Raw genomic sequence first — 16,556 nt, forward strand, 5'->3', positions numbered from 1 at the left:
AGAGAGAAGCTTACTTCCACATAAAGTTATGTCTGCTTGAGAAATGCTCAATGCTTTCTATCGACACATTATTGAGAAGACCACATATAACATATTCACGTGGTAGAAAAATGAGTCATGGGAATTTGGAGTGGAAGGGACTGTAAATATCTTACCCAATTCCTTCACGTTACAAATAAGGGACTCAAGGCCCTCAGAGATGATGTGATTTGCCTGCAGCAAGTTGACAGGAAAACTGGAATGAAGACTTGGGTCTCCTAACTCTCCGCGCAGGGCTTTCTTCATTACACGCTCACAGCCATTATTTTTCAACTTCAAGAACAAGTTTCTCAACCTTGACCCTATTGACATCTTGGGCCAGGTAATTATTTGTTGTATGTGTCTGTCCATTGGACTGCAGGATGTTTAGTGGCATCCCTGGCCTGTCCCCACTAAAAGCCAATAGCACCTCTCCTACCCCATTGTGACAACCGAAGATGACTCCAGACATTGCCAGATGTTCCACAGAAGGCAAAATTGCCTCCGATTGAGAACCTCTGCACTAGAAGATTAGGTGTCTACTATCCTTTACCCACATTAATTTAATTTGCATTTTCAAGTTGAAAATAAAGAGTGATCACGACAAATCACTACAAGGCTGGAAGAGAAAAAATATGAAGTTACCCATTCAAACCATTCTACAGGAATCTTCCTTTCAGGAATCGTCTAGAAAGATGATTCATCTTTCTATAAAAGTAAACTGAGCCGAGAGCATGATAATAAAATTTGCTGCTTGCATACATTTTATCTTCTAATTTAGCTCAGGGCTCAATTTTCAACACTTTCAAAAGAAAGACAAGGAATTTGAGGCCCCCATCTATAAGAAATAAAACCATATGGTAATTAACTAAATTACTTAAAACCAAGAAACAAGTAAACATATTAGTATGTATTGATCCATTGCTGTTGTTCAAAACCTAAAAGCACAAAGAGGCATGGTTTGTGTATCTCTATTCAAACAGAACTGATCTATTTAGGTTATTAGGCTATTGATTTTGTCTAATTTAGCAGAGTGCCTAATATACAGGAAGGACTTGCATAAGTTCAATCATCATCATTAGAAAGAAGGCTAATTTAAACAACCATCAACTCCATCATCTCACCAGCAGAGGCAAGCGTTATCTGTTAACAGCGTCATTTGGCCCTGTGACCGCCAGGGGGCGGTGTCAGAGGAAACCTCTTGAGGGATAAAAGAAATGGTCAAACCAGCAGCAAACACATCCAGGTAACAGTGTAGCAGCACATTTTTGCTTCATAACAAGACAGGCGTTTTGCCGACACATTTCCAGATCTGCTGCAACTCTGATTTAGGGCAAACACGTGTTTCAGCGTAAGCTAAGCGTGGAAACATCCAGCCTGCCCAATCTAGACAAGACTACAGATGTCAGCCACCCGAACATTTCCTTCCAGGCAGGATTGTAGGGGGGGGAAGGGGTGGGTTTTTCTATTTTTCCTTTCAAAAGGTAAAATTTCTAGAAAAGACAATACGTGAATATAATTCACATTAATTTTGAGTGATGTCACAGGCCCACTTCCTTTATCTGCAGACAAGCACTTGAGGACTTCTAAGGAACAGAGAAAAATGGCACCAGGAAGGGCAAATAAAGTCCTCAAGTTTTCAGACAACATAAGGCCATGATACAACCATGATAACTCGCAGCTGCCTGTTCTCTTGCTTCACTTAAACGTGAGGAAACCGAAGTGACACTCTAGCTCTCATTTCTCCAGATTTGCTGTGTTTACTGTACCTAGTCTTTATAAAAATGAGGTGCTAAATATTCTCATCCCGCAGGCCCTTTACTTACTTTATGTCTTCCCCATAGCAGATAGTGGTGTCTTCAGTTAGCAGTTCACAAGCAAATCCTATATTTTCAGCAGTTTCTGTAACAGAAAAAAATTAAATCAAATGTCATTCCTATTGATGAATTTAATAATTGACTTTATCCGGTGATGATATTTTTCAATTAATGAAATAACCAGATTCAATCAAATATGCTGTTTTTCTGTAACAATGTACAGAAATCACATAAAGAAAAAATAAATCCCTTTCTCTGCAATAAAATAAGCCCAAGCCAAAGTCCGGTTCGAGATGTTTTCAATAATAAAATGGGCTATATTATCAAATACGTTAACTGGTTATTTAATAAATCAATGCTCATTGAAATACTAAACACATTAAGTTCATGTGGTTTTAATCCTTGTTGGAGGGGAGGGTAACCATTTCCATCAACCCTCACGTGGGGCTCCTACTGGCGATTTTTTCCATTTTCCCATCACCACCCACTGGTATTTGTTTACAGTCAGGGCTGTGCTTCCCTTAGCTTATCAGAGTGTGTCACCCACTGATGATGTCAGAGCAAGAGAAACTATCTGGTTTCCCATGGGCTGCTTGTGGAGCAAACTATCAACACCAGACAACACTGTTGAGCTCTGAAAATCCTCCCTTGGGCATAAAACTTTAATGATAATTTTCAAGGAAAAAAATGGGCAAGAAAACAAAAGTTGCTATTCAGTGTTTCGTAGAATTGTAACCTATGCCCAACAAGTGGCAAAGCGCTGGGAAGGACAGAAGGGACGAGAAGGATGGCCTTGCAGGACAGCAGCCTGAGTCTGTTGGAGAGATGAATAATCACAAGCAGCAAGACCCGACCAGGAGTCCAATTATATGGAATAAGCAGAGTTTCGGGACGGGCGCAGTCAGGGTGGGCTGGAGCAAGATAAAGGTTTCTTAGGGAAAGCGTCTCTTCTCAAAGAAACGGATAGAGTTTGTGCAGGATGGGAAGTCTTAGAAGGTCTTCCTGGGCAAGGGAAGCAGGAGCTGTGAGTATCTCTGAGTGAACAGATACACTTCCCTACACAATGAGTTACCCTTTTTGTCTCCAGTAAGCACCCAGATCTTAATGTCAGCTTTTGCAAGTTTTGAGATGGTTTCTGGGACTCCATCCTGTAACTTGTCTTCAATAGCTGTAGCTCCCAATAGCTGAAATGTACATTAAAAAAAATAAAAAAGAATGAGCAAATAAGCCAAAAATGTTCTGTAATTGCTGTTTGCTGACCTTCAAACAGAAGGCTTACACCCCAGTTGGGGCTCCACTGGGGATAATGGCCAGTGTTAACAGAGAAGGTTGCTGTGCTTCACACCGCAAACCAAAACAGCCAAAGCCTGTTTTCTTCAAGTAATTTACCAAGACAAAAAATGCAAGTACAACATCAAGGACATTAAAAATACACTTTCATTGTGCATATGTTACTTTACGCAGACATAAGCTAATTCTTGCTAAAGCTCAATACTATTTGTTGAACATTTCCCATTAATCTATACTCTATAGACAGTAAGTATCAAACTGAAAATTTTCATTTACAAATGGTAAATTTTTCCTGTTTCAAGATTTTGCAAAATATGAATTGTTTCAATAATTCTCACAAAATACTATGTATATACTGACTTGTTATTGTGTAAAAATCATAAGAATTTTAATAAATAACAAAAATAATAGAATCAGAATAAAACATTTTTTAACGTTTTCTGTTTTTTTGGTTTCTCATGATAGCAATTTCTATGTTGCTGTGGAACAAAAGAAATTCGTGCGACCTAGTTCCATTGTATCAGTTTCAAATGCTGAGGTTAAAATGATCTTTTAGGACTGGCCCGGTGGCTCAGACAGTTGGAGCTCCGTGCTCCTAACTCCAAAGGCTGCCGGTTCGATTCCCACATGGGCCAGTGGACTCTCAACCACAAGGTTGCCAGTTCAACTCCTTGAGTCCCGCAAGGGATGGTGGGCTCTGCCGCCTGCAACTAAGATTGAACACAGCACCTTGAGCTGAGCTGCCGCTGAGCTCCCGGATGGCTCAGTAGGTTGGAGTTCGTCCTCTCAACCACAAGGTTGCCAGTTCAGCACCCACAAGGGATTGTGGGCTGCACCCCCTGCAACTAGAAAACGGCAACTGGACCTGGAGCTGAGCTGTGACCTCCACAACTAAGACTGAAAGGACAACAACTTGAAGCTGAACAGCACTCTCCACAGCTAAGATTGAAAGGACAACTTGACTTGGAAAAAAGTCCTGGAAGTACACACTGTTTCCCAATAAAGTCCTGTTCCTATTCCCCAATAAAATCTTTTTTTAAAAAAATGATCTTTTAAGCATGAGATCAAAATTAAGAAAACTGAAGTTTACAATTCTGTTTAGACTATCAGTGAAAATGTTATGAAGGTGAAAACTCACAATTAAGTCTTTTTCAATCTCCTCATATACTTTATCAAGGGCTTCATCCCGGTTGTTTGAAGCCACACTGGCAGCCATAAACTTTTTATTCCATTCTTCATATTCTTTTTCTTCAATTTCCTTGTAGCAAAGGCACAGGGTCCTAAGAGTCTCACTTGCAAAAATCTGTTTTATTTAAAAGACAATCCATCCACACAAAAGATAGTTAATTTTGTGTAATTCAAGATCAAGTTTGAAATCTCACTTGAAGTAATACAATAAGAGAGTTTAAAAAGAGACCATGAAAAAGCTCGGATTCGTACAAATAGATTTTATAGAGATTAAACAAATGCTTTGTTTTTTAAGTCTCCTCGGGATCCTAGGACTGTATTTCTAAGTTCCCAAATTAGTTAAAAAGAGATGTCTATCTTTCTTCTAAATCAAGTCACTAGAGTGAAGAAAACCTTTTTCTCTTAATGATTAGGAAAATAACGGATGATGGGAGCTGCCTTGGGGTGCTACTGATGTAAACACAGAACTGACAACTTCATAATTTGTTCCCACAAACTGTGTTACAAGTCCAATCAACTATGAACTCTCCACTGAGCATTGTTTCCTCAAACCAATTCTGAAATACATGAGCCACTGTTAAAGCTGAGATGAAACATTTTAATGAAAAAGAGTGTCTGGAAATTTTAATCATGGTGAACGGATTTAAACTATTTTGAATAGTTTAAATATGAACCAGTAAAAACATTTCATTACTTCACAGTCACAGGTGTCTAGCCAAGATGGCGGAACTGGTTCACCTAGCTAAGTGTTTGCTTTCAAAGATTCTTTGGAAGGTTCTGCGTTTGTTTGATTCAATTGCCATTGTTCATATCCTCATGGGAAATTAACCACTGCCACTGCTTCCACAACATATCTAAGCTTAAAATGTGACCCCAACAAGCAAAGAGCATATTCATCAGACTTCTTTGTGAAGGAGCTTTGGCTGGCTCCAAAACTCAACCAGACCCTTGAGATAAAGGAAAGAGAATAACCCTTTATTAAGCACTTACTAAGTGCTGGGAACTGTGCAAGATGCTTTCCCTTGCAACAACCCTCCAGGGTATGAATTATCCTCTTCCTATTTCATACAGGCAATTGATTCCTTTGAGACATCAAGCAATTTCCCAAGGGACACAAAGCAAGTAAAGAAGCAGAACTGGGACACCAACCAGGTCTGCCGGACATCCTCCACACTTCATTGCCATCATTATATAGCACCAAAACCACATGAGGGTTGGTAGGCAATTCCATAAGAGACATTCCCAGAAGCCTTCTGAATAACTGCAAAATCACGGGATGAAGTATATGGTCCTCTCAGAATACAAGTTGGAAGTAGCGAAGACCAAACTGATTCACTATCCAAAGTATCAGAACTCAATTATCTAACATACTGCTTTGTCATGCCCCATCACAGACGAATGCTTTCTTTCCTTCAATATACATCAGGAGGTTGGCGGAGTTCTGGGGGTCCACACAGATATTAAGACTACAGCTTGGTATGGTGATGTAGCTTGCTCAAGGTCACTGGAAGAGGGACCAGTCATTCCCCGGGCCCATCCGCAGATTCTGCCAACCTGGATGCTGGGAAAAGGCACCCTGATCAACTTCCAGAAAGGCAGGAGCAGGGACAGAAGAGGAACCAGCCTGCCATCTTCCTACTTTGGTGCCCTTTCCGCTTCACCACACCAGGACAAAGCATCAGCAGGTAACATACAGCTTTCTCTCGAGCTTAAGAAACAGTACCAGAAAGTAAGTTTGGAATTTGTAGCATAAACTGTGAAAGTGAGACTTACGTCCAGGGCGTCCTGCGTCTCTTGTTTTATCGGACTCATTCGATGTAACCGTTCATAAATGACAGTGTCAGCACCTTTACAATACAGCCTGATATTGCCTTCCGGGGTTCTTACTAGTAGCAAGGGAAGGAAAAACAAATCATAAAGTTAGGTTTGATTTCTTAACAGAAAACTACATTGATAAAGTTAATATGTAGAGTTGCTGTGCAAATAATTCACCATTAATTTAAAATTATCAGTGCACCTACAAAAATGTTGCTCTCAACAACGCTGGTAAACCACTAGAATAGTGAAAAAAATAAGAAAAGATTCCTTCAGTTTTCTGTATCGTCACTTATTCTTTCAAGCCAATACTTATTGACTCCCTGGTATGTTCCACGTCCTGTGCCAGTTAGTTTCTTCCATAGAGCCTTCTCTGTCCATGCCAACTTCTTCCCTATAAAACCACAACACTACTGCCTTTAATTCTCAGGCCATCGTGACCATTTTCTTGGATTTTTTTGATCTGTGAGTAATTTAACTCTAAGTATGTGCCTCACAGCTCAGTAGAGTTTAAGTTCTCCAAGGTAGATGCCCGGCATGTTAACAAGCCTAGCTCAGTGCTGGGCACACAGAAACCACTCAGCAAAATGGGCCTAATCAGAATTCAGTAGACAGTTAACCCTATATTTTTTACTGGTTAAAAATTCAATCTCATAGTAGAGAAATCTTGTGGACACCACCCAAATGAATGATCAAAAGCTAACATCACTGATAATCATATGCCTTCTGATGTGATACCCTGTTGCCCCGAAAATAAGACCTAGCTGGACAATCAGCGTCTTTTGGAGCAAAAATTAATATAAGACTCAGTCTTATACTATATTATGTTACATTATATCATATAAGACCCAGTATCATATCATATCATATCATATCATATCATACCATATATCATACTCGGTCTTCTATTATACTAGTAAAATAAGACCGGGTCTTATATTAATGTTTACTCCAAAAGGTGCATTAGAGCTGATGGTCTGGCTAGGTCTTATTTTTGGGGAAACACGGTATGCTGAAAAGCACGCAACACCAATCTATGTAACATAACCTGAAATGCATAACCTGAATATAATCATGAGGGAATATCAGGTTTTCTACAAAATAACGAGCCTGTGCCTTTCAAAAATGTCAGTATATGAAAGATTTTAAAAGGGCTGAGGAACTTTTTTAGATTAAAGGAGACCAAAGTAACAATCACCTAATGCAATGTATTATCGTGGGTTAGATTCTGAATAGAAAAGACAGAAAGACAAAGGAAGGAGTGGAGTGAGACGGGTTATGGGGGTGAGGGGGTAAGGAAGGAAATTCCTGGTAAAATTTGAAAACATTTCATAGATTAGATAATACTATTGTATTACATTAAAATTTCTGATTCTGATCACTGTTTTATATATATATGTATGTGTATATATATATATGTATATGTATATGTATATGTATATATATATGTGAATGGTTCTGTTCTTAGGAAATATCTACTTAATTATTTAGGGGGAAAAGGCATTAGAGCTGCAGTTTACTTTCAAATGGTTCAGACGAGAACCTCTGTATAATGAAACTGACAAAGACTAGGTGGCCAGTGCTAACAGCTGGTGAACATGGAAGAGAGTACAGTTCTTCAAACCATTCTGGCAATTTCCCTGTAAGATTTCAATCATTTCACATTACGAACTTAAAAACTTTCAATGTTAGGAAGAAATCATTGTCCCCATGTGATGGCCTGTTGTGATGTGCCTGGCCTGGAGGGATGATTCGGGTTCAGAAGCACATCCTTGCTTCTCTCAGAACTCCCCCGCTACTGCCTTCTCCATCCCGGACATCAAGTATAGAGTGGAGGTGTGTGGAGGGCCTCCCAAGGTAAGATCTCTGTGGGCAGCGCTGCAAGCTGTCCAGCTGCCGCTTTGAGCATGTTACATCTGCCACCCCAGATTCAACAGCTGACAGCCCGTATCATTGAATATTAACATTTGCAGGATTCAGATACACGGCAATTGTCCCTTTGGAAAATGGGCCATGGGCAGAAGAAAGGAAAAAACACTTATTTCAGTAAGTCTGTGGAAATCTCCTAGGAGCCAAGAAGTTCACTCATAGACAGCTTTGTCCTGGTGTCGCTAAAGAAAATGTGCAACAGGCAGCCTCAAAGTGAGTGATTCACAGACACCCTGTTCAGAAGGACCTACCAATGATAGACATTCGCTTGCGGTCACTGTTGAAGTCCAAAATGGCAAGAACGTTGTAGGTCCTCTCAGTGCCCAACTCACTGATGGTGATCGTGTTCTGGGTCCGGGCGAGGAAGGCAAAGCCAAAGTTCCTGGCGGCGCTGACCAGAGCGCCTTCATCAGGAGAGGCCGCCTGGTAGTTGAGCTGACCTAACAATGGAGGCAGAAGACAAAAGCACACAAGCTGTAACGCCACCAAGAGTCCAGGTGGGGAGTGAGGACGTGCTCACCGCACGGCCCAAACCGCCCCAAGAATACGAGTCATTGACTCCTAAAGCGTGTGCCGACATTAGTACCTTTTAAACTTTAAAGATTTCTACTTATAAACCTAAACGAGAAGTTAAAAAGAATTGACCAAGAATAGGAGAAATAGTCCCCTAACCCCACCATTCAGAGGAAAACAACACTGCTGACATTTTGTGATCATTCCTTGCAGTCCTTTTGAAAAGGCCTATTTTTGCAATAGTTTCCATCATACTGAATCTACATTTATATCCTGATTATTTTAACATTATATTTCAGCGTGCTGCTATAGCTTTAAAAATGCTTTCTAAACCTTATTTTAATGAAAGTAAACATGTCACCGTTTCACTGTTACCGGCCTTTAATTCATTTCCAAAATTTTTTGCTCTCAAAAATAACACTGTAATAATACCCTTTTCATGTGTGTGTATAAAGGTTTTTCTGTCTTTATTTTCTAAGGATAGCATCCAAGTAGTGAAAATACTGAGCTAGAGAATACTGACAATTTTTAAGCCTGTTGGTATATATTACTCATTTGTTTTCCAAAAGGGTTATACCAGTTTATCTTCCCTCTAGAAGAGTGTGATAACCTCACCTTAGCTATATTCTCATATTAAAGAAAAAAAGCAACTCACAATTTGTTAATCTGTTAATTTGTTAATCTGTTAAAAGTATCTTGATGTTTTAAAAGTTAAATAATGGGGGCGGCCGGTTAGCTCAGTTGGTTAGGGCGCGGTGCTCTTAACAACAAGGTTGCCGGTTCGATCCCCACAAGGGCCACTGTTAGTTGCGCCCTCCACAACTAGATTGAAACAACTACTTGACTTGGAGCTGACGGGTCGTGGAAAAACACACTTAAAATAAATAAACAGTTTTAGAAAGTTAAAAAAAAAAGTTATATAATGGAAAACTGCCTTCTAGTCGTAACTACATTTCGACAACAGGAACAGAAATCACCATGTTGAGTGAAAAAAAGCCAGACATACAGGCACACATACGTGATCCCATCACGTTAGGGCCCACGCTAACCAGTGCTACTCAAAGTCAGGACACTCGGAGGGGCAGTGGCTGGAAGGGAACACAAAAGGGACTTCTAGGGGACTGACAATGTTGTATTTTTCAAAATCTAGTGCTCATGACAAGGGAGTAGAATTCAGTTTGTGAAAATTCACTGAACTATATGCTTGTCTCCACGCACATGTTCACTTCAATAAACAGCTTGAAAAGTACTTTGCCTATCGAAGATTTTCTATTTTGCTACTCTAGTTCTTCTGCCTCAAAGCAGGAAAAGAAAAAAAAAAAAAAAAGCATTTCTATGGTCAGATGAATTTCACAAGAAAAGCCATTTAGTTTTTCACCAAGGTTTGACCGGGATGCAGGCCAGGGATGGTTGGGCAGCTTTTCCCACCCTCAGTCCCTGTGGAAGGGGAGACGACTCCGGGGTGAATGGCTGCAGGTAAAGCTGAACACCCCTTCCCTCCCCCCTGCCTCCACATACCTGCGCAGATGGTTCATTCGAATGAAGTCTGCATTAATCACTTCCCAATTAGTAATTAAAGGTGAAACTTTAGGTTCTCTCCCTCTCTGTTTGTTCACCCAGAAAGTCACACAGCAGAAGTTACGAATGTACTTGCTAAAATAGCCATTCTACAAACACACGCACACACCAGAGGGCAAAATATTTAACCAGAGCTAAACAAGCAGCAGTGAGAACACAGCACCCCCACCCACCAAGCTTAGCTGGCACAGAGATACGCATATTGCATCATACTGATGGCAAACTTATTTCCAACACAAGAAACAAAATGATAAAAGGTGATCAAGTCCCCATGAGTAAGACAATCATATCTGGAGCAAACACTGATATTTTTATCATTAGAAAACACCAAACCTTCCATTTTGTTCTACTAATGGAACCACAGAACTCTAGGCTAATAGAGTTGGGAGGAGGAGCCTCGGAGACCTGGCCCAAATCCCAACTTTATGTTTGCAGGAGAAAACCTGGACTGAAAACGAGTCCTCTGAAACCATTTCTGAAAAAAAACTACTGCACACTTAGAGACAACCAGAGAGAATGTCTTTTCTTTTAGGGACTAATTCATGGATCATGAAACAGATGCTCATATACACATCCCATTTCTCATCATTCCGATTTCATAGCTTCCTGTGGATGACAACAGCACGTCTAGTCTCTTAGTCCCCAGCTTTGAAACAAGTTAGCTTTCAGACAACTCTTTCCCCTCAGTCATCTCTCCCCCCTTCAAATCACTTGCCAAATGTCCCCCACATTCATGGCTTTCTCATCCTTCCTAAAGACCCCCCAATCTAGGCGCTCAGCTTCTGCACCGAGCTTCCATGTCTCCCCGTGCCAACCTCCTAAAATACAGCTCTCTAACCATGGCACATCCCAACTTAAAGACCTTTAGGTAAAGAAAAGACCTTCAACTCTTTCACACTCTGTTCTCACATGGCCTCTGAGGGAGGCAGGAGTCTAAGATGGCCCCAAGGTTCCTACTCCCCTGGTATACACACACCTTCTTCCAGTTATTCAAACAAACGCTAATCTAGGTACTAGCAGGACAGGATTTTGCAGGAGTAATCAAGATCCAAATCAGTTGACCTTCAGAATGCCTCTGGGTATTCCCAACTAATTAGGTCAATCATTAAAAGGGACAGGGCTCTTCCTAGTGAGAGAGATTTGACGCATGAAAGGGGTTTGATGGAAGGGAGAGTCTCCACTGCTGGCTTTGAAGATGGAGGGAACCATGTGACAAGGAGGGGCAGAGAGCAGCCCCAGCTGACAGCCAGCAAGGAAATGGAGACCTCAGTCCTACAACCACAGAGAACTGAATTCGGCCACAACCACACCTCTTTTAACCTTCTGCATCTGGAAATCTAACTTGTCTCCATTCTCAGTGACTAGAGCAATTGCCTGTCACATACAGCTTGGAAGAGGATGCTGAGCTCCAGATGAGAACATGGGCTGGCCTTGATTTTAATGAGATCCTGAGCAGAGAATCCACTCATGCCATGGCCAGATATATGATCGAAAGAACTGTGAGTCAATGAATGTGTGTTTTCAGCCACTGAATTGTAACTGGTAACAGAGCATGGAAAACCAATGTAGCCTCTCCACATTTCACCCACTTTGTGCCCGGCGTGTAGTCAACACTCAGGCCACACAAACCGTCTGTTGAACTATCAGATGTGTTGGCAACATATGAGTTTCCCCTCTCTCTTATCAATGTTATACATAGTAAAAGGCTAACCAATTCTCCATTGTTCTTTAAAAAGGGAGACAGTGAGAGCAGAAGAGCAAAGGCACACCGTCATGGTAGAAGGCTGAGTTTTAACCACTTAGGCGGCTCCTTGTGCTTTCTGGGTCTAAATTTCAACACCTATAAACCTTGGAGGAGTGGTCTCAAAGATCCCTTCCAAGGGAAACTTTCAAGGTACGTTTTGTATCAAAGCCAAACCAATTTCTCTTTTAACTTCCTGCACTTAGAAATCCAACTTGTCTCCATTCTCAATGGCTAGAACATTTGCCTAGAGTTTGCCTATCATATGCTGTGTGAGGAAGGATCCCTCAGGATGGTAAACTCTGCCTCAGCAGACAGTGGGACAAAGAGCTGCCCAATGTCAGGTGGGAAGAGACTTTGAACTCCAACCTTCATCCTGCATCTCAGAGGAAGCTGGTGCTCAGACATGTACCCTGGTCTGTACTGTGCGTTATGAGAGGAACCCAAACTGGGATGGCCCGTCTCCAGCACACAGTCCAGAGCTCTTCCCATTAATATCCCGGTGGAGAAAGAAGAAAATAAAGACCATAAGATTAATGAACATTTGCCTAAGTTGGCTGGTTAGCTCTGAAAATGACACTACCAGATATTCAAAAAAGGAAAAAAACAGTGTAGAATCATTTACTAGTAATGACTCAAAACCTAAGAGGACCAAGTTGTTTAAAGAGATCCTCCTTGCTCCTTATTGGATGAGTAAAATGTGCTTGGCGAGTCAGAGAGCCTTTGACCTCTGCTTCGGTCATTGGTGACCGAGTATGATCCCTTTCTATCTTCCCCACTTTGCCAGCTATCAGCCCTTTCCATGAATCGACCCCAATTTGAATTCTGCTGTTATCTTGCTTTATTGCACTATTAGATTCATCCTTGGAGAATGGGTTCCTTTGAAACCTGCTGCAAGATATCACACACAGCTTCTACACACTTCGTGTTTATGCATATCCCTTCTCTGGAGTTGAAAATGTATTGCACATGAAACTTCAGGATCAGAAACAGAGGGACCTTCATATATAGAAGCATGCCAACAGAATTATTTTTGCTCTTTCTACAATGTATATGTCTATTTATATAATTTGTCATTATGTTCACATGTGAGGAAAGGAGTAGCTTTCACTGACACTGGACAAACTGCACAAACTGCATTTAAGAATTCTGCAAAGGAGTCTACAAGTCACGTTTGCTTGTTCCCATGCAAATGCACATAATTCTGCTTCTGCAAATGAGAAAGTCACCCGAAGGAGGCCTTGGCTTTGGCTGGTATTATTTCAAACACTAGACAGATCTGAATCCAGGAAATAAAAGTTTATCTCAGAAAGTATCTTGTAGAAAAGATGGTCCAAGTTTAAACTCCACTTACGATCCAGATAAGGTTTGACTCTTCACTCTCAATAAATGTCAAGTAATGATACAGTGGGAAGATTTTGATTCTTCTATTATAAGTCAAGAGGTGATAAGATTTCTTTCAGTGATAAGACTTTATTTACAGAGTGATAAACACAGCTGGAGCTATAGCTGTGGAGATGATGTAAATTTTCAGAGGCCACGACCTTGTTTCATGCTTTGTTACCCCATCTACTTAGTGGCAGGTACTCACAAGTATTCATTGCTTGAGTGAAAGTGAGACCAACCTGTCCTGCATATTCCTTGATATGCATTTGAATCTCAAGGCACAAGTTACCTGTACACTAAAAAAATGGTCTCCAGTGTCCGAGGTGCGAGAAGAGCACTCACCATCAATTCTGTCCACCATGACCGTGTGACAAGCTGCAAGCAGGAAGAAGAACTGTCGCACTTCCGGCTCTTTCCCTGACTGGATTTGCTCAATGAGATAATGGTCATGAAACTCAAACTTCCCATCAGCATATATATTCCAGCTAAAATCAACTTCCTAAAGAAGTGGAAAAGGAAAAGAAAATGTGGTTTAAAAAAAAACAACAACTTGGGCTTAGCAAATGATATGAACTTTTCTTCGAAACTTTTCTTAGCAAATGATATGAAACTTTTGCGTCAAGACTTGACGCAAAAATCACTGTAGGATTTTAACACATTCTTAACTGTCAAAAGGCTCACACGTGTCTTAAGACAAAAAGACACCCTGTCGTGGGTTGAATTGTGTCCCCCTCTCCCACCTCTTCACCCCCCCAAAAAAGATACGCTGAAGTCCTAACCCCTGGTACCTGGGAATGACCTTATTTGGAAACAAGATCTCTGCAGATGTAATCAAGTTAAGAAGAGGTTATACTGGATTGGGATGGGCCCTAATCTAATGACCTTTATAAAAGTAGAGAAATTTGGACACACACACACAAGGAGAACACCATATGACAACAGAGGCAGACATTTGAGTGTTGCATCTATAAGCCAAGGAACACCAAGGACTGCACGCAACCACCAGAATCTGGAAGAGGCAAGGAAGGATTCTTCCCTAGAGCCTTCAGAGGGAGCACGACCCTGCTGACAACTTTGATTTCAGCTTTCTGGCCTCTAGGGCTGTGAGAGAATAATTTCTGTTGTCTTAAGCCACCCAATTTGTGGTAATTCGTTATAGCAGCCCTAGGAATCTAAAACACAGCCCCAACAATTCATTACATTAAAGGACTCACCTCTATTTTGCTATGATTGTGCTGAGAAGCATCCCGATTGTCTCCTGAGAAAGAAACAGGACAAAACAAGTTGAGTCTCCACCTGTGTCCAGAGGTCTCTCCTCCTCTTGCTTTGGGTCTACGGTGGTGGTTGTACAGAATGTTTCTGGACAGCCCTCGAGTTAAGAATGGTGTTTACACTTTCCAAAAATTATAAAACAACAAGCAAAAATACAACAATGAAGACTATTTGATACAGTCCCTCGATGGCCTGTGAAGGCTAAGCTATTTGCTATCTGGCTCTTTACAGAAGTGTGCTGACTCCTGGTCTAGAGTTTCAGACAGATATACGTTCCCGTGTACTAGAATCTCCTCTCGGGGCCAGGATCGTGTCCACTGAAGGGTTTCAGCTACCCCAGCTCAGAAGGCACGGCCGCGGGAGAACCACTTCCTCAACTCCCCAGTGTCCCACCTTCCTCCCACATGCTTCTTATGTGAAAACAGTCGAAGGTTTTCGACCAGTGGAAGGCATATGGTGTTCTCATGGTTTTACAAAATTACATTAAGTCTTTATTTAAAAATTAGAGCACTCCAATTGAACACAGCCTTAGCCTTAAAATTTTTATAAATATACAGCACATTACAGAATATTAGGATGGAAATCAACTTAAAAAATAATTGTGGCAAAATATACATGACATAAAATTGACCATTTTAACCATTTGTAAGTGTACAGTTAGTTCAGTGGCATTAAGTGGCAATCACACTGTTGTGCAGCCATCACCACCATCCATCCGCACAGCTCTTCATCTGGTAAAACGGAAACTCAGTTCTCATTACACAGTAACTCCCCACTGCCCCCTCCCCTAAGCCCCCGGCAACCATCATTCTCCTTTCTGCCTCTATAAATTTGACTGTTCTAGATACCTCACACAAGTGGAATCAACGAGTATTTGTGCTTTTGGGACTAGCTTGTTTCACTTAGCATAATGTCCTCAAGGTTCTTCCACGTTATAGAATTTCCAGAATTCCCATCCATCCCAGAATTTCCTTCCTTTTTAAGACTAAATAATCTTCCATTGTGTATATATAGCACATTTTCTTTATCCTTCCATCCATCGATGGACACTTGGGCTGCCCGAACCCTTTAGCTGTTGTAAATAATGTGCCTGTGAACACACAGGCACATCTCTTTGAGTCCCCGCTTTCAGTTCTTTTGGGTATACACCCAGAAGCAGGATTGCTGGATCACGTGGTCATGTTAAGTTTCATTTTTCGAGGACTGTGTGCCTATGTCTGACTGCTAACCTCTCCCATCATGTGTTTCCACTGCCACCAGTGACACTGCTTCAGAACTCAGCCCAAGGCGACCACAGGGCTCAGTACTGGGAGTGGTACTAGCAGTCCCGGGAAGGCAGGCTCCGGGCACATATGCCCAGGGACCGAATAATGGCTTCCGCTCACCATATACTTGTCCGTTGATGCAGCACTTTTTAAAGGTCATGATATTTTGTGTGAGTGTCCCCGTCTTATCAGAGAAAATGTAATGGATCTGCCCCAGCTGCTCATTCAGCGTGGTGGTTCTCGCCTTTGCGGGTGTGTCCTTCTCAGGGTAGTACATCTGCAGGTCCCAGTTGATGAAGTAACTCTGTCCAAGACGGATCACTTCCACGCTAGGAAAACAAAAGATTATGCTCAGTAAAGTTCTCAGACATAAGTGGCGGGTAGTGGATTTTATCCTCATTTATGCTTAGAGGAGCGAATTGCTTATCTACAAAGACGCAAGCCAGGTGCCCAGCCTCTATGTTGTCCTAACTAAACACATTTTACTCTAGCTTTAGGGCCAAAGCACCCTGTTCGATGTAATTTCCCACTCACTCCTGAGCACATCCAGCCACGGCCATGGTGCCCCATTATAAACACACAGCCCAGTGGGACAGGTGGCATGGTAGCACTGCAGGTACAACGCCTGATGTGGCAATCCCTACTCTCTCTTCTCTCATTCTCCATCACACCCGGGGACACCTGGAATGGCCATGTTCACCTCTGCCCTGATTGTAGTGCCAAAAGAGTGAGGGTCCCCTAGGC

The 16,556-nt window shown here is 41.5% G+C and overlaps 1 protein-coding gene across 2 annotated transcripts in view; it reads right to left on the reverse strand.

The window, feature by feature from the left end:
* The window catches only part of ATP8B1 (ATPase phospholipid transporting 8B1), a 113,758-nt gene that overhangs the window by 13,758 nt on the left and 83,444 nt on the right, over nt 1-16,556 (reverse strand). For both annotated transcript variants that reach the window (XM_033087507.1, XM_033087508.1), the window contains exons 13-20: nt 15,933-16,141; nt 14,490-14,533; nt 13,618-13,774; nt 8,309-8,497; nt 6,087-6,199; nt 4,264-4,428; nt 2,908-3,019; nt 1,845-1,920 (exon numbers count right to left, since the gene is read on the reverse strand). In XM_033087507.1, the coding sequence (XP_032943398.1) occupies nt 1,845-1,920; nt 2,908-3,019; nt 4,264-4,428; nt 6,087-6,199; nt 8,309-8,497; nt 13,618-13,774; nt 14,490-14,533; nt 15,933-16,141 (1,065 nt within the window). The remainder of the gene's footprint in view (nt 1-1,844; nt 1,921-2,907; nt 3,020-4,263; nt 4,429-6,086; nt 6,200-8,308; nt 8,498-13,617; nt 13,775-14,489; nt 14,534-15,932; nt 16,142-16,556) is intronic.

Source organism: Rhinolophus ferrumequinum, chromosome 19 (assembly GCF_004115265.2).
Source record: "Rhinolophus ferrumequinum isolate MPI-CBG mRhiFer1 chromosome 19, mRhiFer1_v1.p, whole genome shotgun sequence".
NCBI lineage: Eukaryota > Metazoa > Chordata > Mammalia > Chiroptera > Rhinolophidae > Rhinolophus > Rhinolophus ferrumequinum.